The sequence below is a fragment of the Rhinolophus hipposideros genome (genome assembly GCF_964194185.1).
Source record: "Rhinolophus hipposideros genome assembly, chromosome: 1".
NCBI classification, from domain to species: Eukaryota; Metazoa; Chordata; class Mammalia; order Chiroptera; family Rhinolophidae; genus Rhinolophus; species Rhinolophus hipposideros.
Window position 1 is genome coordinate 35,728,269 of NC_138047.1, and position 27,276 is coordinate 35,755,544.

The 27,276-nt window shown below is 39.9% G+C and overlaps 1 protein-coding gene across 29 annotated transcripts in view; it reads right to left on the bottom strand.

Moving 5' to 3' along the window:
• The window catches only part of LIMCH1 (LIM and calponin homology domains 1), a 352,720-nt gene that overhangs the window by 66,037 nt on the left and 259,407 nt on the right, over window positions 1-27,276 (bottom strand). For 14 of the 29 annotated variants that reach the window (XM_081061233.1, XM_081061232.1, XM_081061256.1 and 11 more), the window contains 3 exons: window positions 27,024-27,219; window positions 21,974-22,226; window positions 2,163-2,198 (listed from right to left, as the gene is read on the bottom strand). In XM_081061233.1, coding sequence (XP_080917359.1) covers window positions 2,163-2,198; window positions 21,974-22,226; window positions 27,024-27,219 — 485 coding nt within the window. Of the gene's footprint in view, window positions 1-2,162; window positions 2,199-6,850; window positions 7,112-7,557; window positions 7,670-7,778; window positions 7,898-9,228; window positions 9,556-10,093; window positions 10,337-13,062; window positions 13,366-20,890; window positions 21,161-21,973; window positions 22,227-27,023; window positions 27,220-27,276 lie in introns of all 29 variants that reach the window. The other 15 variants (XM_081061235.1, XM_081061234.1, XM_081061258.1 and 12 more) reach the window with 3 other exon arrangements.

A 27,276-nucleotide genomic window follows, 5' to 3' on the forward strand; every position in this document is an offset into this window, starting at 1 on the left:
TCCAGGATTAAATTACCTCAAGGGGAGCCTGGAAATTGTTTCTGGGCCAAGTCGAAGGTAAGGGAATTAAGAATAAAATGGCCTCTGGCTCTCACAGTGTACAGGCTCTGTTGGTGGGGAGAGTGTTGGAAGAGGAAGTGTGTGGAAGTAAAGAAAAGGGCAAGAAGGTGAAATTAAATCTATGGAAACATTCTTGGCTTGCCAGGAGGCGGAAATTTCTATTTGCCTGTGTGGTAGGTCTGCCCCTGACCTGCATTTTCCTTAAAGGGCACATCTTTTTTTGATTGGGCTGTATTTTAAGAATGTGTCAATTATGAATAGAGTCTGTGCCAATCATTGCCCTTTAAGATTTTGAAAAAGGGAGATAGTGAGGGAATAAACTAAATACATTATGAATTTCTATTTAAAAAATAAACTTCTGATATGAACTTTTTATTTTGTTCCCACATGGTTTCATGTAAATTATGTCTACTCCAAGAAGGAAATTCGGGCTTTTGATATTCCCAGATAAAATGTCTGGGAAAGAAGTTCCTTCTACCCTTTTTATTCCATACGGCTGCTTTTTGTAAATTTAGGAGAGAAGGGTGTCCCCAATCTAACTGCTTTAGAAAAAAATCATTAACTTCTGTGGGTGAGCTTTCATATTCAGGTACAGGCAAAATCTGAAAGCTTTTTATTATAGCTCTTTTCTTTTGCTTTTTAGGGTTTCCCAGACATCTTTCTTAGGCAACTTGAACAGCGGCTTTGCACTGATGAAGAATAAATCCATCTATCAAAATATTTTTGCTAACCAAATCAAAGTAGTGTTTTGCCTATCAATTTTATGTAGTCCTCCTTTCAGTGAATCTTAAATATTGCCACTACAGATTTTAAAAGTAATAATAAGCAGGGCTCAATTTTATAGCCTCTTTAACTGCATGCAGTCAGTCAAGCTCAGGCTGAAGTTGGTTTGGGTTTTGAGACATGAGTGTGCTTCTGCATGTCAGGCTAACAAAGCAATCACAGAGCGTACATCGGAAACTGATATCGTTGGTGCAAGAGTCAGACTGCTTAGAGCTGAGAGTATGAACGAAGCGGACACCCTAAACATGAACATGGAAAAAGCACAGTTTGAAAACAGTAAATTTTGGGCTAGCGTTCATCGTCACTGTTGGAAACAATTTGTGTGTCTGACACTGCTATTTGGACTCCTCACTATGTGACTTGAAACTATGGCTCAGAACAGCAAGACAGGGACAAAGAGTGTCAATGACCACTTCTGTCGGCCCAGACTCCCACGGGGCCAGGAGCTGCCTCTCGGAGGAGAGACATCAGGTTCAGCAGGCGACTAATGTTGGAATTAGACATTAGTCATGTTTCTTAAAACACAAGATACTCAAATCTGAGGAAGCTAATATTTGGCTACAAAAACTTTTGCCTTGGATATTCATTTCAGAATCCTCTGTGTATGGAAAATCCATTTCTAAAATGGAGTTAAAGTGGTCACAGATGAGAGAGTATGGATTCTTCTCAAATTTGGAGGTGAGACAGCGGATGGGGAATGAGTCTCTAAGAGAAATAGAAACCAAATAGCAGGGAGAGGAAGCCCAAGTCCTGTTTTACATCTTGACCCCTTGCTCTGCCATGGAACTTGACTGAAACCCCAACGATTTGGTCTCAAGCATCCCACAGTTTATATTACTCCAATCCGGGAGGAACTTGGGCTTCTGAATCTACAATTAGTGGTTTAGGATTTATTTTCTTAGCTTAAAAAAATGTGGCTATGAAAATGACTGCTTCTTTGTTAACTCCAAGCCCTAAACATATCAAGAATTAAATGCAAAACACAGAATACCCTTTTAGTAATTCTGTGGTTCAGAAGGAGTACCAACATCCAAATGGTAACAAGAACAACTTTAACATGCTCCATCTATGAAAAGCAAATGTTAAGTTTTAAGCAGCAGCTGCATATTAGAATCATGCTTCAGTTGCTTTTTCATTCATCTCTCCTGCACAGAACATATGTTCTGCATTCCATCTTCAAGTGCTTTTCTGAGACTGCACAAGTCAATTAGCTATTCAGTTTGCTGTTGCATCAATTGCATTTCCATTAGTGGTAAGTATTGAAGGCATGCAGTTTAGGCTAGTAATTAACGTATTCCTACGAATACAAGACAACTTACTCTGCGTCATCAGACACAGCAGTTCTCGGACCGTATCTATAAGACCAAATACAAAATTAGAGGATTGGCAAGACAGAAGGTTAACACTACAACCAAGCTGAAAAGAAAAACTGCTGGTGACATGTATGTGTGTCAAACCTTTTTTGCTGATCATACTGGAAGAGAAGTGTCATTGTACAATTAGCAATATTCATGAACTGCTGAAAATGAAAGAAAAGTCTTCACAGTTCCAAAGAATGCAAAATTTGCATTAAAACACAGAGGAGAAATGAAAATAATTACCACGCTACCCACACAGAAAAGAATCTGTTTAATATAAACACAGATAGGCTTAGGTGCAATCCACAATGTTTAGAGAAAGCATCTTAAAAAATCCAAGCCTGCATTAGGGTTATTCACAAACAGTTAAACTGTTCATGCTTTTATGTTCAGCCGTAATGGGCTGTAATGGACACTCAACATAGAAGCATGCTCTTACTGACCCTTTCCCTGACGTGTTAATGCATTTGCACAAATGACATCAAAGAGTGTTTCTGCAGTTTTCCGAAAGCAAACCAGAACTCCAACCAGAACCCCAATCAGTGCCTTCCACATGCATTTGACAAAAACCACAATTCCTAGAAAACTGGCAGCCTTAATCCAAACCAGACTTGGGGATGATATTCCATCACTTGAAAATTCAAAGTTTTTTACAATCTTTTATATTCTTCTGATTATTTTGATCTACAAAGTTGTACCCTCTACTTTAAGTTATAATGTGTCTGATAAAGCAAAGAAAAAGGTCAAGTCAGAAAACAATATTAGAACATTATAAAGTAATTATTTTAAGTACATTTTAAAAAGCAGCTTCCACAAATGACTGTCGCCTTAGCAAAGGGGAATTTTAAGGGAAATTTCTTTGTTATGCCCTGAAAGGCTGGCTGTTCATTTCTGCACTCTGAAGGCAGACAAAGAATTACTTAAAAGTAAGGAAAAAAAAAAAGTTCTGCTTTCAGTTTCCAATAAATTAAATTTTGAAGTTTTCAGCAGAAATTACCTGATCCCACGGTTAGTTTCATTAACAGTTTACTATAGGAAAAAGATTAATTTCTAAAGGTCTCTTCCTATAATCTTAGGGAAAACACCCCAGAATGCGTGGGTTTACACACACACACACACACACACACACCCTTCACTCTTATGCTTTTATCATTCTAGAACAGTCTGCATTATTTGATAATTATTTTCATTCACAGTGAAGGTAACCACACCAGGGCAAAAACGTAGAAGTCTCTGGAAATGGCCAAAAAACACAATGAGGAAAGGGTTTGTGGATGTTTCTGTTCTGGCAGTAAAGACTTTTTCTGTTTCTCCAGAGGATAGTTTCAGAAGGTGCTAAAGTTTAATCTAATACACCCAATTGTCCAAAAACACCACTACACTGAAGCCGATGACCAGTTGATTCCAGCACATCCAGAGCAGCATAAGCGATGTCAATTCTGAAGGCTAGATAAATGTTTCCCAGTTAATTAACAGGCCTATTGGAATAGACTTATTCAAATATAGTATTTTCTAAATGATCTATAGAGGAGAGCTGAGAAGTTATTCCTAACGGATGGTTAATCTAGAAATAACCAATTAATTTAATAGTTGGTGTTTTTGTGTCTCTATTTGAATATTTTTGTTCATGTTTGATTGAAGTATACAAACGGAACGTGCATGTAGCACATACACCTAAATGAATTTTCACACACCAAACATAACCGTAGATTAGCGTTGACTGTTGTGTGCTGTATAAACTAACCCATACAGTGTGTACTCTTTTGAGTTTGGCTTCTTTAGCGCATTTTGTTACGAGGTTCAGCTATGTTGTTGCATGTGGGATATATTTGAATTTAGATCGCTTCTACACAAAACACAGCATTTTGTGGACATCTCTGCCAACAAATGTAGATTTACCCTAAAATTTAAGATCCATCAAGGCAGGGATTTCTCTTTTGGGGTTCCCTGAATAGTGACCAGACTAGGCCCTCAATAAGTATTTATTGAGTACTTTTTTGGATGGTCTGAAAATTGAAATGGAAAGAATAGAGCAGTTTCTGAAGATTCATTTATCCCTTTACTATACACTTATGGATTTAAGGAATTACCTCTCAGACTAATTTATTAGCGTTAGGAGGGCATCAATTTAAGCAGAACTGTCTTTGCTGTTAAGGAGAACATAATTAGAGCTTGGGCTTCAAATAGCTTTCCCAATTGTCCTAGGGGACAACTGAAAAGTAGTAGGTTAAAAAGTAGCTAATAAAGAGATGTTTTTAAAATGCAAAATAGTGAGTCAATAAGTTATGAGGTACAAAATTGGCCAGGCAAATCACAGTTGGTATAAGCATCCTAAAAAAAAAAAATCAATTAATAAAATTTAATTGTGAGGCTACGGGTATTTAGAAAGATAAAGGGAATATTCTGTGCACCTATTGATTGCATTTATGTAATTCCCAGCACTAATAAAGCACTTCAGAATCAATAATTCACTGGTCATATATTTCCATATTGTGCATGTGGGGACAGAGCCAGGAGTACGGTTTCCAGGCTCTCGGCCTCACATAGAAAGGTGCTGGCTCGGGTAGTAAATGGCCATCAACTGTGATTGGATGGCCATCAGCTGTGGCTAGTTGACCGTCAGCTGTAACCAGTGAGCCATTGGCCACTGATATAACTGCTGTGACCACGCTAGCAGATAATGGTGGCTGGCAAGCGGCGGATTGTAGTTAGCAAGTGAGGTTGGTTGGCAGAGAAGAGGACGGCAGGTTGTGGATCACGCGGCTCCTGCTTCCTGTGTCTCCAACCCAGCCGCCAGCGAGACTATAGTGGTCTGACTCCCCTATCTATGGCTCCGTGGGTGTTCCTTTTTGGCCTCACCATGTTCTGCGCTCTTATGTGGGGAGCGGAAGCAGAGACCCCTCCTGACACCCCACATGACAGTGCACTTAGCAGAAGCTTCATTTGAAGTGAGAGGGAAAAATTGGTTTATTGCTCATTTAAGATTCTCCCCTAGCACCCAGCACAGTATTTTACACATAGTAATTACTCAATAAATATTTGCTGAAAGGAAAATAAATTCCCAAGGTATGTGCTTGCTCTATTACACAATTGTGTCACACAATGGATCTCACTATATCTCCTTATGCTCAAACTAGCCATTCATTCCCATCTGAATATTAAGAGGAATCTTTCTGAATCACAGACAAAGGGAATGACAGGAATGACAGGGATTTCTTCAGACTTCCCCTGTTTCCTCTAGCGACTTGTGTAGGCAACGCTCTGCAGTGGGGCCGTGGCTTTCCACTCAGAGCTGGGTTTGAATCTTGGATTGTAATCACCAGCCATGTGAATGTGGGCCTCACGCTGCATTTTCCTAATTGCAAAATGTAGATGAAAATTCTTACTCTCAAAGGTTGTAGGAGGAGTCAGTAAGTGGGAAAGCACCTAGCATGTATGCAGTAGGCAGCTGTAGGCCTCACGTCCTGGTTCCTTTCATTCTGACTTGCTTTACAGCAGCCCATTGCTCCAGGCCCAAGCTACGTCAGGGCATCTGGAGTGAGTGACTCTGGTGGACGAGGCAGTCCTTCTGTCACTGATCAGCCTTAACCAGCCCTAACCATCTGATATCCTGGTGTGATCCATTCACTTAACTTCTCCCTTCATCAGGCTTTCCATCTGTGAAACGGAGCTCACATCAATTCAACCTTCCTGTGAATTCACAGGAGAAGGTGAGCTAGAGGGAGCAAACACACTTTGAAAGGGCCACAAAGCACTCAACAGCTATAAAGCAGAGCACGGATATTACCCCTGCTCCCTGAAACCAGTGTTATAGAAAGGCTCTACTGTGGTATTCTTATCATGATTCAGAAGACTGTAAAGCACATTAAATCCAGATGATAAAGATGGCTCGAATATTAATGTTAACATTTTGGGATTACTTAAGGTTCTCCCTGCTCCGCACTCTACCCTCTGTCCCACTACCACCAAGGTCCTCCCTGAAGCAGAACTCCATCACTTGTTTTTTAGTGGAGCTTATAATTATGCAAAAACACTCCCTTACCCTACATGGATCACACAGACCACACTTTTAACAAAAATATATCACTCATTAAATAACAACAGACGCTTCGACGTATAGGACCTTAAACCAGACCATGAACCCCAGGATTAGTATTTCCCTATTCTTCATTTTAAATCAAGTCATGGTATGGGATAGAAATTCTACCTCTAGAGAATACTGTTTACTAATGTTGAAATTAAATTACAAATTTTATAAGTGGTAGACATCTTCTTTAGACTGGAAGTCCCTCCGAGTGCCAAAGTGAAATCAAGTAGGTCAGAAAGAAGTTCAACTGCTTTATACAAAGGCTTCTATGTGAGCTAGGAAGAAATAAGAGTTTCCCATTTTGGATGCACACAAGACGAGAGTCAGAGAGAACGTTTAACAAGAAAATTCACAACTCAACTGTTTTCTCCACACCTGCTTACATGCAAAAAAGGAAAACACATTCTTGGCAGACTGGGCCAATTTTTATCATCTCATTTCTTTAAGCAATACCAGGTAAGTGGCATTGATGAACCATAATGCATTAAAAACATATTCAAAGCATGGATCAAGACTCAGGCTGGAGAAACAAAGTCACAATGGCACAGGATAGTCTTCTGACCTCTTATCTTTCTTCCGTGGACCCTTGGAAGATTCTTCCACATCCTGTTGCTTTGCAAATGGAACTGGAAGGAACTGGTTTGGGTTGGATCCAATACGTCTAAGAGATTTCCCAGTTCTCCTGGGCATCATGTCATCTTTTTGTGAATCATACAACTTTCTTTGGTTTTTCAGTCCACTGTCACTCCCGGCAGGAGCTGTCATCTTCTCCGAGCTCTCTTGTCTCCCTAAAGCCTCCCATTCAGAGGCCAGAGGGCACGAACTAGGGCAACATTCAGTCCAGCCAGTCAAAGTCCACTTATTGCTAAAGGTATTTTCAGTAGCATCACGCGCTTGCCATTAACTCAAGACAGAAGGAGCCAATGTCCATAGAGACAGCAGCACATACAGCAACTGGGTATTAATTACCGTGGGCCTCCATCATGCAACTGGTACTCACATGGGAAGAGATTTCCCTTTCTGGTTTTCATGATTTCTGAGAATGAAATTTGGCCAGCAACCAACCACATGCAAAGCCTAAAATCTCTACCCCGAGGGGCCACTGAAAGTGGAACTCTGACACTGGGATGGGCGCATTCCTTTAAGCGACTTAACTCCACAGCACGTCAGTCACCAAAGTGCATATTGTGGCTCTAAGCTGCTTTTGGGGAACACAACAGCCACACACGGCAGAGGCAGCACACCCTGGAATGCAGGCAAGGAGCTCACAGTGGCTGGCCGCTCTCCTCGGATCTTTCAGCCTTTGGCGGCATCTCAGAATCTCTTTGAGCAGCTCGTTCTCCCTCTTCTTTGCCATCCTGTGGCAGCTGTTTGGATGTAACTAAAGCCAGAGAGGACAGCTTTACTACTAGGAAAGAATTCACACGGGAGGCCTGGACCCCACCTGTCATCCTTCACCTGCTAGGGAGGGAGGAACCGTGGCTCCTCACCTTCCTCTGTCCTCTTAGGGCTCACACCCAAACTGCAGACAGGTTCCTCCTGGGACTCCAGCACGGGAGCCAGCCACAAGACCCTTTTGCAACAGTCATCTATGCCAGAATTCACGGTTCTGTTGATAATCAAGTAGCAATGGTGTCAACAGAGAAGAGGAAAAAGAGTTATGAAAGGAGACAGTGAAAGTCGTTGAGACTGAAAGATTAAGAGCTCAGTTGCTCTTCTTCCAGAAGCCAGTTAATAAGCATGACATATTCAGATTGAGATAATGGAATGCGGACACTGGCAAGGGCCTGAGAAATGTCAAAGAAGGCTGGCACGACCGTCCCCATGGGGTTGAGTGATGGCCCCCTCCGTAGTCAGGGACTCAAGGATGCATTTGTCAGTAATGACTCACTCCCACCTCTTCCATCCAGATCGCCATCAGCCTCTGAAACCCCAACTGTGTATTTCTGGTGTGCTTGGGTTATTTGTACCTATAGTCTGCTCTCCTCTATGATGTCACCCACAGTCTGGACCAAAGAAAGCCCTCTGTATGTCATGGACCATCTACTCTTTCCTTTGGATTTCAAGGACAAAGCCTGGAGGAGAATGCCGTGAGCATGTCCTCCTACCATGGAGAACTTCACTTTGCTCCCATCATGCAGATGGAATGGAGGTTCCAAGGAGAGTCCAGTCTTATAAATGTCTATCACCTGCTTAATGGAAGAGAGACCAGCCCACAGGACTGAACCCCAAAAAGAGGGCTCTACAAGGCCTCCAGTGAAGATGAGAACTGGTGAGAGGCTCATAAAGACTTTTCCCAGGTGATCTCTCACGAATTTGGATGATTCATCCAAAGGTGATTCTTTGGTGATTCATCCAAGGAAAGTCTTGACTCATAGGAACCCAAAAGAGGAGTACCTTTTATTCACTTAATTATGTAATTAAGATTTATTACATAATTTTTTAAAGTAGGGGAGGGAGGAGACCTTTACTTTTTGTGTGTCTACTTAGATGTTCAAACTCTGAACTTACAATATTAATAACCATTTTTTCCTCCCTCTGTGGGATAAGAAAGAGGGAGGTTATAGGTAAATCTTATTTTTATCAATATATCTTTAGAAGAAACACTAGGGATGTCACTAAAACATTCCACTTAGTGCATTCAGTATTTCCAACTAATAAAATAATACTTAATGCAGCTGAAGGAAAAGGGTCACTTGCCAAGATTATTGGCATTCCCAGGCAGTCATTCCAGTGACAACAGAATCAAAATGGATGCCTGCCACTCAACTTCACACATGTGCTTTCCCCCAGGGTGACACGCTAACATTACTCTTCTGCTAACCAGCAAAAGAGAAACTATGTCATCTTTGGAGGTTTCTTTAATGTGCTCCAGCAAACTCTTTAAAAGCAGCAGTGACTCCCATGCAGATGTCCTTGCCCATGTTTGGCGAAAAATACCTGCAGTCATTTTGTGGATTAAGCATTCGGTCCTCCTCTGAGCTGGATGTGGCCGAGGAGGCAGAGGACACAGGGTAGGTTTGAACCTTGCTGCTAGGACTGGTGACTTCCACATGCTCCCTAGGCCCAGCCTTGCCAATGCTGAGTCGCTTCCATTTCTGCTGATCTATTTCTGTCACTGGTCCAAAGTGCACAAACTTTTGCCTGGGGCCAGGAGCTTTCTTATAGGCCCTCGCTTTGCGGCTGGCAAGGTCATCACGGATGGCAGTTTCTGCTTTAATTTCTGGTGAAGGCTCAGGGGCACAGATGTGCTCAACATCTCCATCCCTAGTCAGAACCAGAAATAAGTTCCAAAGATTTCCAAGGCTTATCAATAAGACTTTTTTTTTTTTTCAAATACTAGTACATGAAAAATACATCTATGGCTAGCGCAGAGTTGCTTTTCCATTAATCAACCAAATGAAGAAATAATCGCTGTCTTGCCTTGGTAAATAGTGCCTTAAACTTCTATAGCTTTCGAAATATCACTTCCAACATCAGAAATGATGGCATAAGAAATACTTAGGTATAATAAATTTATTAAAATTCTTTAAAACCCAGTTTAAATTCCTTACAGTGAACAAGCCTGTCAAAATAACCATACACAATAAAGAGGTTGAATTAAAGAGGAGGTTTTCCATTCATGTGGCTTGTAACTTTTAGTATTAATAAGTTTCAACTCATGCAGGATATACTCTGTGCTTTGAGAGGCATTTTTTTTTTTCTAGCCATGAAAATAAAGGATGCTAGAAGGATAAGCACTTGGTTCTTTCAAAGTTAAATGACACCATTGGTAGGGGAAAAACCAATGGAAAACATGACACACCTCGTCTTTCCTGACACCTTCAGTCTCTCCCACGTCTCCAAGTCAGCTGCTGTTATGTTGCAGACCTTGACAAAGCTTGGGGACTCCCGGTGAGGGGCCAGGCTGCCCTGTATTCTCCGCTGTGCCAGGTCATCCTTGTAAATATCCGGCACCTTCCGGAGTCCCTTTTCCTCAGGTTCACTCTCCTGAGCCCGCATAATACAGGTCACCATTGACTTCACCTCTTCTGTTGGGCCCTGGTTCCTGTCAGTTTGATTCAGGCCCCCACATCATTGGAAAAATCAGGTTCAAGGAAGGGGAGCAGACAAACAGAATGTCAAGCATGGAAATGCAGAGGTTGAGGACAACGAAATGATGGAAGCACCTCTCCCTTTCTCAAAAAACATGGAGTCAATTGGAGCCTTGATTACTTTTGTCTTTGTCACTTTGTGACACTGTAATGAAAAGGAGTTTTTTTTTGTACCAGATGACAGACTCTAGGTTAGCTTAGGAAGAGAAGCCAGGGCTCACTGAAAGACTATTAAGAATGGTAATAAGATTTTGGTTGGACAGTAATGATGCCCGGTTCCCACACTATTCAAGTTGCTATAATGAATTCAAGTTTTCTGATTGAATCCCTGAGCCCTATTGGAATGTGTTTTACTGCACCAGTAAAATGTTAGTAACGAGCTCTGCATGATCCAAATTCTAGGATTAGTTTGAAAATAGCTGGAATGTTGTTCACATAGTAAAACGTCTCAACCATAAACCCACAACTGCCAGAAAGTACATTTAAGTCAATTCCGAACAGAAAGTTCTGATGTTCAAACTCAGTCTCTGCTTCCTGGTAGCATTAGTTAGATTTAGCTAATGTAAACTTGAAGAACAGAGTGTATCCCCTTTTCCTGGATCTACAGTCAATGTTTGTTTCTTGTGTTAATAACGGTTTACCTTTATTGATGCTAAAACTGATATTTTCAATTGTTCTCCTAAGAAGTGAATGTTAGGCAGCTAATGTTGACAATGCTGTAATTTAAACCAAAGCTATGGCATCTATATGCATAAATATTCTATCACATTCACCATCAATTTCCAACGAAATAGGCTTCTTGAGATACAAAAATGTTAAAAAAATTATACATATATTTAGGGCTATTTGTTTTTTCAAAATATATCGTCCAAGCCAGAAAACCAAGAGGCATTCTTTTGTTACCTGGATGATTTTGTGTAATTGCAGGGCCTGTGTGCAAATAGGAAGGCTACAGAATTTTCTATTTACTTGTAGTTTGGGGAAGGGAATAAGGAAGGGCATAGCAGACAATCACCAGGGAGACTTCTGTTTTTTTTCATCCGTTCTTTGATGTTCTCTAGAGAGGTCATGGGCTGTCCCAGACCCAGAACTGTGTCCCTAAACAGAGTGAGGTGACAAGAGACAAATGCAGCTGAAAATATCAGGAATTAAAATTGCATACAGGAGAAAGGAAAAAAGGGAGATACAAAAACTATTCCTTTTCCTAACTCAAGTGGCTGGTCCCCATCGCTATGCCTTGAGGCTAGTCAGTTACCCAGAAGTCTTTGTTTCACTTGCAACACCTGATGTTCCCACAAGACCCTCCTAGAATGGTTTGTACAAGGTATGCCAACAAGCAGCGCAGGGACCAAGAGCCTCCTAAAGCTATAAGGTGTCCTGTTAAAAAATGGTACCAGTTCTTCTGTGCTCTACTCCCTGTTCTACATCCAGGAATCTTTCGTGTGTTTTATGTCTGGTACCTCCTGAAACAAAACGACAAAAATAAAATACTAACTACTCCACTGAGCTCAACAACTCTGACCAAAGAACCATTTTCATTGCGTAAAACACGGTTAAGATATTTATATTCTTAGTTCAATAGGCTTATACACAAAAGATAGGCAAAAGATGGCAATTAAATCATGAGGAGGCAAAGTCTGATTTTCACACAAGGGAAAAACATACAAGAATGATCAGCTCTGCACGATGAAATTTAGCAAGCTGATCCCTTAAATAAAATCACATCCCTCTCAGGATAAAAGTCACTGGCCAAATCACATTTCACTACAATTTTTCTTTCCCAAATTAAGAGGATGGGACAAAAGTGGAAAGCAGGAAATTCATCTAAAAACAATTTCCATGATAGCACAAATAGAAGTGTATTAAAGTATATGTTTGGAAGTTTTTTTTTAATGAGAAATATCCATCATCAAATGTCAAGGTTATCTTAATGGTGTGAGGGAAGAAACAGCAAGCCTCATTTTTTCCCCCTTCCAATATTTACAAGAAGCTAATACCGTGTTTCTCTGAAAATAAGACCTAGCCAGACAATCAGCTCTAATGTGTCTTTTGGAGCAAAAATTAATATAAGACTTGGTATTATATTATATTATATTATATTATATTATATTATATTATATTAAAGACCCGGTCTTGTATTATAGTTAAATAAGACCAGGTCTTATATTAATGTTTGCTCCAAAAGATGCATTAGAGCTGATTGTCCAGCTAGGTCTTATTTTTGGGGAGACAGGGTACGAGAGAAGAGCTTTAGCTAAGGAGTATCTATGTTTTCTGCTTCCTCTGAATGGACTGGAGCAGCGTTGAGAGGTGGCTGTTCCCTCATAGGCAATGGCACATGTCTATTTGTGCCATTAATGCCAACCTATACCACCAGCAGCACCCTTATGTGGTGATGTGCCCAGATGCAGCACATCAAAATTTATTTGGTGAATTCAGCCCTAGTTTTGACATGGCCTTTCCACTCTCTGCCATTGCATTTAGGGAGACTGACTATCTGGAGTTCCACTTCAAAATAAATCACCATTGCTACTTATACGTAATTGGGGCAGGAAAGAGAGGAATAAGGGGGACTATGCTACAAATCACTTTCACTTAGTTATGTTCTTTCTCTCTCTCTCTCTCTCTCTCTCTCTCTCTCTCTCTCTCTCTCACACACACACACACACACAGTGCACACCTTTTACATTCTAGACTTTTCTTTTCTGAGATTCCCTTCGAGAGTTGTTTGCTGTTATCTGATTTCTCTGCCTCCTTTTTCCGGTAAGGCCCATATAGGAGTTGATTCAGCGGCACCGTTGGCTTGGTCTGGTTCATCCTTGCTCTCCTTGCAGCAAAATCATCTTTCTCAAGATCAGGCAGTCGATGGGCAACTTCATCTTCGGACTCCGAATCTTTGCCATGTTGGTGGGTTAGGAAAGGGTTTTCTTTGCGAAGAATAATATCGCGCACAGCCTCTTTCTCATCACTTAATTGCTTTTGACTGATAGAGCAAAATTAAATGGAACTCCACATGTGATCAGACCAAAAAAAATTTTAAATCCCCATCTCCAGACAGCAACTGTGTTGTTAGTGAAAGGGTCTTCTCAATATCATTAGTTCAGATGACATCTGTTTACTGTTTTAGTCCCTAGTTGCAGCATAGTTAGGGTGGGTTTTAAAACCTTGATTTTAGCCAGCTACTAGCAATACTAAAAATTCATTTCTTTTGTACAGGGCCCCATCAGCACGAGAAAGGCAGGCTCCTAAATGGCTCTGAAAGTGACAATCCAAATTCTTTTCATTAAATTTGGAAGAGTAGGAAGCTTTTTGTTGTTCTTTAGCACATAGTAACATATCCAATAGGTACCCAATTTGTTTTCGACTGACAGGGCAAAAGTTTGAGCCAAGACACTGATCTGGGGGAAAGCTAATGAATGCAGCTATGTGATAGCACACCTAGAATGTGTACTGGATTGCAAAGTGTAAGGAAGGTCTTTCTGCAGAGCTGAACTAACCTGAAACATCTGGAAGTGTCTGTGACCATTCACAGGATGGACCCAAGGCATAAAAGGTTATCCTGCCCTGCACCCATCCTCCCATCAGCAACCTTTTTTTCTGTCTTCTACTCCCATGTCTCTCTACCTTCTAGCTCTTCCTCCTTGTCATATGCTAGATGTCAAGCAAATTGTGGTAAGACATTTTGCCACAATGGCTTAAAAAATCATTACTTTGGGCTATTTCCATTTTCAAAGAAATCTTGAAGGCTCCCAACTTTAAATTCCTAGAGGAATGCAGTTTAATGGTAGATAACAGAACTGTTTCACTTTCTTTTGGTTTTTGTTTTCGTTGGCAGTGGATTGGGTGGGAATACAGTTGATTGTGCCTATCTGGTATTCATCTAAACCCCTCTCCCCCCACTCATAAGATCAGCCTTGCTCCTAAGTAATAATAAAATGTTACAACTTTCAAAAATCATTTATCTTCTCAGTTCATAAAGCTGTTAAGCAGAAAAAAAAAATACCTTGACTTCTAAAGAAAGTTCCCCTACTGGGTATCCAATTTCTGAGAGAGGATTAAGAGTAAATTCTTTAGTCTCAAAGGACAACTCATCTCAGAAACGAAGACAGGAGGAATTAGCTTGGCTAAGGGTAAAATGAGGAATGAAACTCGGTGTTCTCTGGTCAACCAGGTGGCCCACTATCTGTCGCTCTGCCCACGCTGCTGCAGACGAGGCCATCATCTTAAGAGCACAGCAGGCGCTCACTCCATCTGACTTTTGGAAAATAAAATCATCATCAGTCATGCCCAGAAAGCTCCTTCTCACTGCTGACCACTATTCTCAATACAATTTAAAAACACATTATTTGGAGGTGGTTGGTGGAGCTTTGCTCCCTGAATATGTTTATTGCTTAAAATATGAAGCCCTGCCCTTTGTGTTGGACGCCCGACCTGCAGGGTCCTGCCTGGCCACTCCTGGACCGGGCTCATGCTCCTTCCTGCATCTTCAGCCAACGTGTCTGGCAAGTACCCACTGGTGCTGCTTGTCTGTGGCCATTAAGAATGGTCAGCAGGCAATGATAGGCCATTGAATTAATCTCTTCAAAAGGGCTTTATTTTAAAAGCACACTGATTCAGACAAAGAAGGTGGCTAATGGTTACCGAGTCATACTAGGTACTAGAATTTTTCCTGTGTTAATCCATTAAACTCTAATACTAACCCTGCAATGTTAGTGTTTGTAGTATCCCCATTTTATAGAGTGGAAACGCAAATTAGGTTAACCAATTTGCCCAAGGTCAAAGCGCCAGTGCTTAAGTTCAAATTCAAACCCAGGCAGTGTGGCTCCAGAGGTCCTGCTCTTAACCAATATGCTATTCATTAAACAAAGGACCTGGGCAGGAACAGTTTTGAAAGAAGAGAAGCATACAAAAAAATAAGGCATTATCATTACTAGGGAAGTAGAAGAAAGTAGAATAACCAGTGTTTTGGTTATTAAATAGAAGGATCCTGTGTGTGGCGCTTAGAATGGAGTTGACACTTGCACTGTGGGTTACAGAGAGCAATGTTCCATCAGGATTAATGACAGGAGAATGCTAACTAACCATACTTTACAATGCTTGCCTAGCACTTCACAGTGTACAAAGCCCTTTCACACTCATTATCTCATCTCAGCGGATCCAACTCTAATTCCAGTATGGGAGCAGACCCCTAATTTGAACCTCTTAATTCCAAGAGTAGCATTTTTTCTATTTTATGACCAGGGTCCTAGGTTTCAATCTCCCCCAACTCAGGCAGAATTCTTTGGGATAAACATATGCATTTATGCAAATGGCCATGCCAATTTGTGATGCCAGTTTGAGCAGAGAGAATCTGGTGCCTTATGCATCAAGTGATCTCAATTCAGATACGTAGACTTAAAAAAAATTGGGGGTGAAGAAAACTTTCCGTATCATTGGCCATTCAAGCCACTCTCTGCTCACACGAAAAACTGGTCACAATGACTGATTTTCTGCTAATTGCTTGAAACCGGTAAGTTCAGAGCTTCAGAGGAAGAAAAACAAACAAACAAACAAACAAACAAACGAATTCTGGGCCAGCACTGTTGACCATGAAGTAACAAATTACATGTATAAGGCAGATACATAGGACTGTGTTCACAGGTGTCTAGTTACCAAAATAGTTAAATGCACTTTTTTATAAGGTGCGTTTTTTTTCCCTTGAAGGACCTTAAGGGCAGTCTATTGTGAAGCTTCAATACAATCTACTTTATTTTTCAATAATCACAACTCTCTGAGCAGCTAGTACCTTTCAGATATATTAACTTTCACGACAACCCTGCAAGATAGGAATTTTGATGCTCACTTTACAGAGGGGAACGTCGAGGTTTCTGGTTCTAGTCAGCTGAACTTAGGAAAATTACGTTTAAGGGGCGGACCTACACTGTCTGGCTTGATCTTCATGTGGGGCTTTGGCACTTTTATTTTTCTCAAGTCATTCATAGATGAGTTGCTTTGGGAAGAAGGGGTGGCTCTATGGGCACAGCTCAATGCTTCACTTAGAAGGAATTGAGTCCAATGTGAAAGGAGAAATGCCAAGCCCTGCCTCCAACCTGGCAACCCTGTGCAGCCTCATCTGACACAAGGGAGGCTAGCTTTGTGGCAGAGGTTAAGGGCTTGAAAAGCAGGGGAGGGGGACGAAAAAACTCTCTTCTCGGCATTTCTAAGGCTTCTACATTTCAAAGTGAATGAGATAATCATTTAGACTAAGGAAGAGTTGGCATTTTCTTTCACCCTCTTTTACTTCGCAACACACAATCAACCAGCTCCATTGGCAGTCAGTGTGTTCTATTGAAAGAAACTGGGCTCTCCAGAAAAGCCTGTTAGGCCTCCTGGGAATGTCACGGGCAACACCAGAAACATGCCTATTTCATTCAGTGTCCAAACAGGGCAGCTATATCCAGAGTCACAAAAGTTCGTGCAAGTTATGTATCTGCCCGGTCCCTCGTCCCCAAGGATGGGTTCGCAATAGCCAGTGACACAGGCATCTGGAAACGAGGGATATAGAGGAATACGTGTCTGGCACTTAGCTGCATCTGCTCTTCCTCTAAAAATTTCTAAAATGTCTATTGTTCCTCAGAGGTTTTTTTTCCCCCTCTGTAATTAATTACTATGTGGTTAAGAAGATCCACAGACTAGCAGAAAATACTGAGTGCTGAAACATATGAAAACAATTAGAAAATAAGTATAATCATGTGAAACCTATAATTCAGTTCAAAAAAGAGTTTACTATTCCAATGGGAAACACCAAGTCAGAACTCAAATCTCCATAGCATTTTAATTCCGGGGAAGTGAATCTTGGTTCTTATTTTATCCTCTTAAAAACAGAAATCTTGGCTTCTTTGACAGAGTCTTATATTTGGGGGTAATTAAACTAACTTAATCATAAACTAAAATGAAAGTAAAAGTAGGTTCTATACTTTTTACTTCAGTGGCAGGTCTAATACATATTAAACGCTACGCATTTATTAAGAAGTCCTACTTTTTGTCCCTGGGTGCTAAGATACCTCCTAATATATGGTTTGACAGGAAGCCTGGGACTTCTAGGCTTCTAAACTCATGTGAAAATGGAGTAACATGCACCTTTGCTCCTTTTTATATATTGCATTAAAAAGAATACAAGGAGGTGTTTGAGAATACTTGGGAAAGAACAACAAAACAGTCTAGAAAGCAGTGTTCTCGTCTGCTTGCCTCTGTTCCTTGGCCATGCCTCTATACTCTCCCCTGTCTTTACAGTCACACACTTTCCCAGCTAAGAAATAGGAGAGGGAGATATCTTGGGCCTCTTATTGGGTTCAAAGATGTGGTGGTCAGAATTCATCTGGCTGACAAGGACAGGTGAATGAGGTTCAAATGTTTTAAGAGAGATCAGCCTATTTCAATATTTGTATTCTTATTTTCTGGATACCAAGAATCCTTTTCTTCTTCATGATATGCATTTCATTCTAGTCAAGCTACTTCAAAAGCAGGACCCCAAATGTGAATACACTTAGCATGACTCTCAACTCTCTTGTGGGCTGCAAAAAGTGACAAAGTCACAGACATGCGTGAATAGTGGCATGGTATGTATAAAACCTTTATGAGAGAGCTAGCAGCTGAAAAATCGGTCTAACAAATGAATTCTGGGTGTTTGGAGTAGCTGTGTCATACTAATATTGGGGATATTCTCTGGGAATACACACAATTTTCACAAACCCAATTTTAAATGTTAAGTCAGAAGATCTAGGGTGTGATGATATTCTCTGACCTGCAAATTTTCACTTAATAGAGCTAAGTGGGACAAAATATATAAAAATAAAGCCAGATAACAGGAAACGTGGACAGGAGCAAAAGATTACTACATAAATATAATGTTCATCAATCAGAATTATATTTGTAAACAAACCATGACTTTAGGTTTGTACACAGAATGAGAGTAATCATAAAAAATTTCAATGTTTTATCAGAAAAGAAATCTCCCAGTTACTGAAGTTGGCAGAGTACACCCATGGAATTTGCAGCCTTTGCCCAAATTCTTCTTTTTCCTACATCACCATGATTCCTGAGTGTGCTGAGTTGGCTTAATGAAGCTCTCCACTCAGCTCCCCTTGCTCTTTTGAACATTCTAAAGAGAATATAGAGGTTCATCAAAAAATTAAAAATAGAACTACCATATGATCCCACAATCCTACTTCTGAGTATTTATCAAACAGAAGCGCAATCAAGATCCTGAAGAGATATTAGCACTCCCATGTTCACTGTGACACTATTCACACTAGCCAAGATGTGGAAACAACCTAAAGGTCCATTGATGGATGAATGAATAAAGAAAATGTGCCATATACATATAATGGAATATTATTCAGCCTTTAAAAAGAAGGAAATTCTGCAATATGTGACAACATGGATGAAACTTGAGGACATTATACTAAGTGAAATAAGCCAGTCCTAGAAGAAAAAATATTGCATGAGTCCACTTATAGGAAGTATGTAAGAGTCAAATAGGTAGAATCAAAGAGTAGAAAGGTGGTCACCGGGGGCTGGGCGAGAGGGAAATGGGAGTTGCTAATCAATGGGCATAACGTTTGTTCCATTTGAGCAGGCCGAATAAATTCTAGAGATCTGCTATACAACATTATATCTATAGTCAACACTACTGTATTGTACAGTTAAAAATTTGTTCGGAGGGGAGATCTCACATTATGTGTTCTTACCACAATAAAATAAGATATTTTTAAAAAGAAAAAAATGGCAAAAGATAATTTGAGATAATTTATGGAAGACAGTCAACCATATTAGTAATCATGAAAAAAATTTATTTTAAAAATGAGACTTTTTTGTAACCAAATAGAGTGGTAATTTTTGAAAATGATAAAATGGGGAAAAAGATGATAGTGCTTGGTAAATTTTAGCTTAAAGAATTCACAGATGTAATAAAACTGAAGGTTTTATTAAAATGATAAATGGGGAAAAATGATAAAATGGGGAAAAAGATGATAGAGCTTGGTAAATTTTAGCTTAAAGAATTCACAGATGTAATAAAACTGAAGGTTTATTAAAATGAAATTTTTTTGTACATTCATACGATTACCTGTATCACTTATTACCTATTGTCACTGGGTCCTAAATTTATAAACAGAAACACGGAAAGCCAAAAAATGGTACATGGAAAGGCGATATTATTCATTTTTGTGTTCTCAGCATCTAGCCTGCTCTCTGATAAAGTAGGTTATGTTTAAAAAAATATGTGTTTGACAAGGTCACTGAGCACAAATTTAAAGAATATCTGGATTTGTTTTTGTTTTTAAGATTCTACAACATTACTCGTCATTATTTCAGAAACCCAGAGAGCTGCTTTTAACACAAGCATGACTTTCTGTTAAAGAGTTTTCTAGAAGCACATACATATTTAGGATAGACACACTTATCTGTGGGATACCACAGACAGGGAAGAAGGACATCCTTGGTTTTCCATTAATATAAAGCGACTCTAGGATTCAGTCCATAGAAGTTAATGCTGGAACATTCAGTTGAGACCAAGAGTGTGGGAGGCAGACGTGTTAGTGTGGTCAGAACATCTGAACTGGCCACCAGGTCAGCAGTAACCAGCTCTGAGCCTGGCGAGTCATTTACTAGCACTGATCCTCAGTTTACTCTTCTTGAAAATGGGTATGTCACCTATTTCTTAGGATTAAATGGCACAGCAAATGGCAAAGGAATTTTAATTGTCAAAGTGTTATGAATTTTGATTTGTCAAATAAATTTTGGTCTCACTATTATTTGTGAGGATCTTTGGGGTTATTAGGTGAGAAAAATTAACCAGCTTCTCAAAACACTAAATAAAACTGTAGATCTATAGTTTTCTGTGACTGACTGCTGAAGGTCTCCATATCACATGTAATATGAAGCCATCAGGACTGTATACTAGCGCCTTTGTTACAATTAAGAGAAGTAATTACTCCATTCTTTGTTTTTGAATGAACATGCTTTAGAAAAGGAATCAAATAAACCCAGTCTTTCTTACTACTCCCTTGGGACAGAGGAAGTAAGTGGATTTTTGTAAGCCAGCCACTCTTTCTAAAGAGAGTGCTCCCCATTTCAAAGTAACTATTTTCTAGTGATGTTTAAAGGAAGATAAGAGCCATTTAGGAGGAGTGTGAAAATTAACAGGCCACAAACCTTTGAAAACTAAAATGTTATTGCTAGGTAAATCCTGCAGACCGCAATACTGGACTAGGACAAGGTCTAATCAAGCAGCAAGAAGCTCACTCTTCATTCACCTTCATTAAAAAATAACCAACGACTTAAGCAGAGACATGCCCGAGGGCAGAGACTATTAGCTATTTTCTTTTTGCTCCAAGTAGGGAATAGTGATGCAACGGGAAAAGCAGGAAATGGGAAAACAAAATGGAAACTTCAATAAGCCAGACAGATTCCAAACCCTCAGGCATGCACAAAGCCAGCCAGGCCAGCCTTTGGCCTGCTGAGCTAACCTGGCAAAGCGCTGTGCGGCTGGCATGACCTTGATTCCAGCTTGCTCTAGCCTTCTGCGCTTTTGGATTTCAGCATCTTTTACTTCAGACTTGGGAGCTGGTGCCACTGCAGTGTCCTCTGGAGGAGGCTGCTCCTTACCCCTGCAGGCGGGTAATTCTAACCCACCATCGGAAGGCTTCCCACCATCGGAAGGATCCGTTTGGCCGGCTGGGTCCTCTTCACAAGGAAACCCCACTTCACTTCCCTCTTCCTCTATTGTTTCAGGATAGCTAGTGAGTTGAACAATATGGTTTACCAAACTAACAGACTGTGCTGGGGAGCAGACCACATGGCATCTCCTGATCATTCTGATACTACTTTCCACTTAAAAAAAAGTCATAGCATGCAATATGATCCTAGTAATGTGAAGAAAATTAAGTGTAACAATTTTTTCATTAATACAATGCATCATAATATCAACATTGATTAAGAGCTATTTCAAAATTGATATTGAAAGGCAAAAATCTTTTCTGCTGGGAAGGTAAAATTCATGTTTTGTTCAATAATTAAAACTTTTCCTAAAATGCTTGTTCAATCATAGATAATAAAGGTAGACTATTAGAAATAACTGTGCAATGATCAGGGTGGTTTTGCTGGATATATTAGAGTGGACTGTAAGTTTTTTTTATTGGACTATACGGTACTTGAAGGCAGCATGCATCTCAATAAAAAAGTCTTTTTGCCTAAAGATAAGTCTTTCTGCACCTACTATAACAGGAGTGGGAGTCAGGCAATCTCCACCGAAGGAGGTGGATGACAGATCTATTCTCAATGTTCTGGCAATTGTACTGGTTTCAAAAATCTGCTCATTAGACAAGTATTTGTTGAATACCTACTGTGTGCCAGGCACTGTTCTAGGGGCCTTCCTGAAGCTTCTGTTCTATCATGACAATCTCTGTCCAAAGATCTGTTGTGCCACCTCCCTTTGTAATCTTGCATGGAAGTCCTGAAATGGTTATTTGAGCTCATCTGTGTCCAGGAGCTATGAGTCCTACACCACTCATGTTCAAGCCAGGACGGGAGGCGCAGAGCTCAGGCCTTACCTGAAGGGTCTCTCCCCACCCAGGGGGGAGGTGGCGGTGCTCCAGCTCTTCCGATATTCTTCTCGCTCGGCTTTCTTCTTTCTCAGAGGAGCGGGGACATAGGCTGTCTGATTGCTTTTGTTCGGGAGGTACTGGTTAAAAGGCACTGCTGATTTCGGCTCACCATGGGAAATCCGCCTGGCAGACATGTCGTCCTTCCTCACATCTGGCAGCTTCCGATGTGGCAAGTCAGATTCAGAGTCACTTCCTCTCCCTGAGGAAGAGAGGATGGGTCCTGAGAATTGTGCTGGGCTGGCAGAGCTCCTGGTGCCATGCAGGCAGTATTAGGGATGCGGTTAAATCTGTGGGTTCGGGCGATTCCCTCCTTCAATTATTCACTTAACAAATCTAAAGCAGCACTCTAAATTAGTCTACTCTGGGAAAAGCTCTCAACTCTAATCAGGAAAAAAAAAAAGTCAAATCTAAAAAGCATGTAAGCCTAACTGTATCAGAGAATTACAATTAACAACACATTTGCAATAGCATTATATGCCTGCTCAGATTCTGTAACTCTTCAAAAAAAAATTTAACCGCTGGAGTCTTTACTGAGCACCTATTGTTCTGTGTCTTATACCGTGTTAGACATTCTGACAAAAATTATGAAAGATCTTATCTTTGAGTTACCTTTAACCAACGCTTGAAATACCTGGAGTATATTAGTTATACTCAAGGAGCACAGACACGTAGGAACTATAGGAATTCAGAAAAGTGACCAATTTGGATTATAACAAAGGGTTTGCCTTCCAGGAAATGGTTTGAGTTACAATAAAGGTATATTCCTCCTCATCAGAGTACTGCCTGGTACCCATTGCTGGAGGCAATCTTTTTTTCCTGTGAACCTTATGACCCAATGATCCATTTTCTCCTTTTGGCACTTTTTACTTTCTATCTTAGATTTTGAGAAGAAGGGCTTTATATCATTCACACTACTTATTACAGTGTCTTTGCACACAGTGGCATCTTCAAACTGTCTGAAGAATAAATGATTTGGCTTAAAGAGTGTTTCAGGCAAAGCAAAAACATCGGTTTGCCAACATCAGTCTTTCTCTGGGAAATAGCACCAATCATTAACTATACTGTATCCTCGTTTCCTGAGTCTCGTATCACTAGATTTCTAAGATCTAAAGAGTGAAGCTGTTATCAAAACAAACACTGCTATTTATAGGTAACCACCATTTTAATGCTCGTTGAAAACCCTCAATCGATGAGAGCGTTATGAGGCTATTCAACTCCAAATAGAAAATTACCTATTTACATTTGTGAAAAGAGCCTAAACTAAGAGTCAAGAGATATGGCAGCTTAGCAGAGAAGGTAGTGTCCAGGGTATGAAGTCAGATTTAATTCATGTTGAACTCAGCCACTCAGTAGCTATGAGTCTCTGCATTCGTTATTTCACCACTTTAAGCCTCAGTTTCCCAATCTGTAAAGTGAGAATAATAATACCATCTACTTCATGGGGCTGTTGGGAGGATCCGACACATGTAAAACTACTAGTACAGTACTTAGCCCCACAGTAATTGCTTAATAACTGCTGACTGTGATTTATGTCATAGTAGTTCTGGATCTGTCAATCATGAACTGTGGGCTCTGAGGCTTGTCGCTAATACACTTGACTGTCCTTTTCTATAACCAGGAATGAAATGATTTGCCCTGCAGATGAAATGATTTACTGTCTTTTAAAAGACTGTAAAAGTTAAAAGCATTGACCATAAACAACTTGTTCATTGTTGCAGATAAAATATTCAGTTTATGAATTATTCATGCCACTTGCTTTCGGTCTCCCTTCCGAAGCTTTGACCATTTCATTGCTTGTTAGTTTTTAATTTGTAACTTAGCTTCCTTCCCACCCCAAGTCTTTTATCAAGTACTGTGTATCTGTGTCAGTGTCATGATAAAATATTTGGAGCCGTATGAATTGAACGGTAATACTACTTTTCCTTGCCAAGCTCTTAGATTTGTTTCCCTATTTAATATTATCCCCATTTTACAAAGGTTAAGATAGGGGCTCTGAGAGCCCCTTCTCCATGGCTGGTTAGTAATAGTTAGGGATTCCAATTTTTGTTCTTTGGACTCCCAGCCCAAAGTTCCTTCCTCTGGAACAGACTTCTCTTGGGAAAATGTCCTCTGCTTAAAGCATCCAGACTAGGGGAAGCATTGCACTTTGTTGAATAAATGAATGAAAGAAAATGATTCTTCAATCAACTACAAAGGATTAGTAATGGAATAGAATTGTCTCAATTCTAAAATCTTATAATCCATGAACCTTATTTGTGTACAATATCTAAAATATATATATTATCTATAAAATACTAAGCAAAAGTCTCAAAATAGGTTGTTTAACACATAAACAGACCACCTTTTTATTTATTTAAAAATTTTTATCAAAGTCTGAGCCTTTCTTTCCAAGGGGCTACATTTTTCTCCCTTACAGCAAATAGAAGATTTTTTTCCAACCTATCTTTGCCATACACACTCCTACACTCTACTTTTTAATCTTTCTCCAGCATTTTAATTTCTCTCATTCTTTATTTCTCTCCCTTAACTCATCTTTTATAAAAAAGATAAGAGTATTCATTTAACAAAATGAACCAATTTATAAAATATGTTCTTAATTTTAAAAGTACCTGAGTAGAAGTTTTTGCATTTCCCCTTCCATGAAGCTCACTAAATGGCCTCAGAAGGAATGATAATGAAGGTGAGGGAGAAACTGGCACCTCTTTAAGAAAGACAGATGGGCTGAATTGAGCCTGGGGGCCCATAGCATCCTTATCAAGTAGCTCTTAAATCTAACCCCTAGAATCATGGCACCTCTAAAGCGTGTGGCTCTTGATCGTCCCTATGGATTGGGTCAGTGGGCTTCAATAGTGATAAAACAAAAGCTCTCCATATTGACCGAATATGGAGTTGGAGAATTTGATGGCAAGACTTTCCCTAATTGATTATGAGTCCTAGGAAATAAATTTTCAAGACTTAAAGAAAAACCCCACAGAATTCTTCTAAATTTGAAAGTGTTTATTAGGACTAGAAATCTTCTTGATTAGCGTCATTTAAAAAGAACTACCATAAACTCTAAGGAAATCCAACATCTATGTGGATACAGTTATACTAAACTTTTTTAGGCCGATAAAAAATGTGCTGCTTTTCTTTAAAAACCTCATTCGGTCTTGATTAGTTTACAAGAACATAAGCCTGAAGGTATCAAGCTGATTGGTGAAATGTGTGTGTAAGATGGTCTTTCATGGACGGTGTTTTGTGAAGCTCAATTCCATGTTATTCTTTCGATGGGAAAAACATTTATAAAAAGACTCTAGCTATCAATCTTAATTGCTGCAAACTAAATTGTGCCTCTGCCCAACGAACAATATTAGTAACCACCACCTCAAATCCCTTCAAGATGTGTTTCGTTATAAACTCTGAACCCCTGGAAGCTGGTGACAGAATAAATAAAGGATCTACATTACCAGTTATAAAAACCAAGATGAGGAAAACAATACTTTTTTAAAAAACAATCAAAATGATATGGATAAATCATTTGGTTAAGATAGGTTTTGTAAAAGTAAATCTACCTTTGAGTTATGTGAAAGCTTCAGTTAGACCATGCACTAGGTACTGTAACTTCCAAACCTGTGGGTGGTACTTGAGAGGTCATATAAAATTTTAGAAATGTTTTTCAAGCCACTCACAATGTACCATGGAATTCTTTAGGAGTCACATACTATGTGGCCCCGAGGCTAATCTATTTGTTGGAAAGTTTAAGTACTAAACAAAAGCATTAGTTCAGACATTTTAGAATTCAAAAAATCTATTAGGCAAACAAAGAAGTGTGGGTAAATGAAACTTAAGAGTATATGTTTTGGACTCAATTCTTCAGGCCAAGATTGCTATGCTACTTACAGACAGTGATTTTTGTCACTCACCAAGGTTAGGAGGAAAACTTAACCTCTCTAAGGTTCATCTATAAAATACAGATAAGGAGTGTCTCACTTTAGTCTGCCCTGTGGGAGGACTAAGTGAGATCCTATGTGAGTATCTCATAATCTCTGCTGAGGACTAAATGAGATACTAGGAGTCAAGTAATTAACTCAGGATCTGGACACATTAAATATCCACATATTTTAGTAACAGAATTTCATAGCTGAAAGGAATCTTTTAGCTATAAGCGATTATTTGCATCTTGGAAAGTGGGCTTAAATCTCTAGAAATATTAGCATCAAGAGACACATTTAAAAAAACACAAACAAAAAATTTCCCACCAGCATTAGTGTCTTTCTGAAAGTTTATACATGCAGAACCAAGCCATCTCCCTTTCTGGAAAGTACCAAAGTGTAAAATACTAAGGTAAACAGCTTCTGGAAAATATGTATTAAATTTATATCAGTTTGCATGATCATACATTTTTGTAAAGAAAAATGATCGTTCCTTACAGGTGATATAAAATCCACGGGATTTAAATCAAACCCAGCCTCAGAACAGCCAGTCTGGGTGTGTACTATACATTAATGGCCACCTGCATTGCTCTAGCCAACGGTGAGGTATCATATGTATCAAACAGATGGCCCAAACAGTGCCAATTAAAGTTTAGCAACCCCAGACTTCAGAACTTTGCTAAGTGTGTGTAGTGTGTTTCCAGTTTGCTGGAAGTTGATCCCTTTTCGCTTACAGAGTGTGGTACTCACTCCAACATTTCCCTTCCTCATACCTGGAGTACATAAACCTGTGGCACACTTTATGAGCTAATGGTCTGCACAGCATCTTGATTCACTGAGACCAAGGGAGGAATGATGTCACACATTTTCCAACAGAAGATATGCTCACTGAGGCAATATTCAAACTGCTGGCAAAGCCAACCAAAATGCTAAGGACCGTGGAAAACAACATTAAAAGACTTTTCTTCTGCCAGTTTAGAGTTATCAGGTTCTGCCTTCTCAGTGCCAATGCCTCCACCGGTGACAAGGCAGCCCTTGTTAACGTTTAATTCTAAGATGTGCAGTTTATGAAGGTTCCAACCTACCATCGCTGCTTCCCCTGAGGACTACATCTGGAGAAGGTGTCTGCCGGGAACGGGAGCCAAAGGAATCCAGGCTGTCGAAGGAATCATCTCTGCCGTGTCGAGGGGGAGAGAGAGAGTCGCTGCGCTCGGAATCCCAGCAGTCAATGTAGCCACTGTCTCGGATACTACGTTTAGGACTCTCAATGTCATCGGTCTCCTGTCCCAAAATAAAACGAAAGGATTACAGACATTACAGCAGCAGATGTTGAGCTTC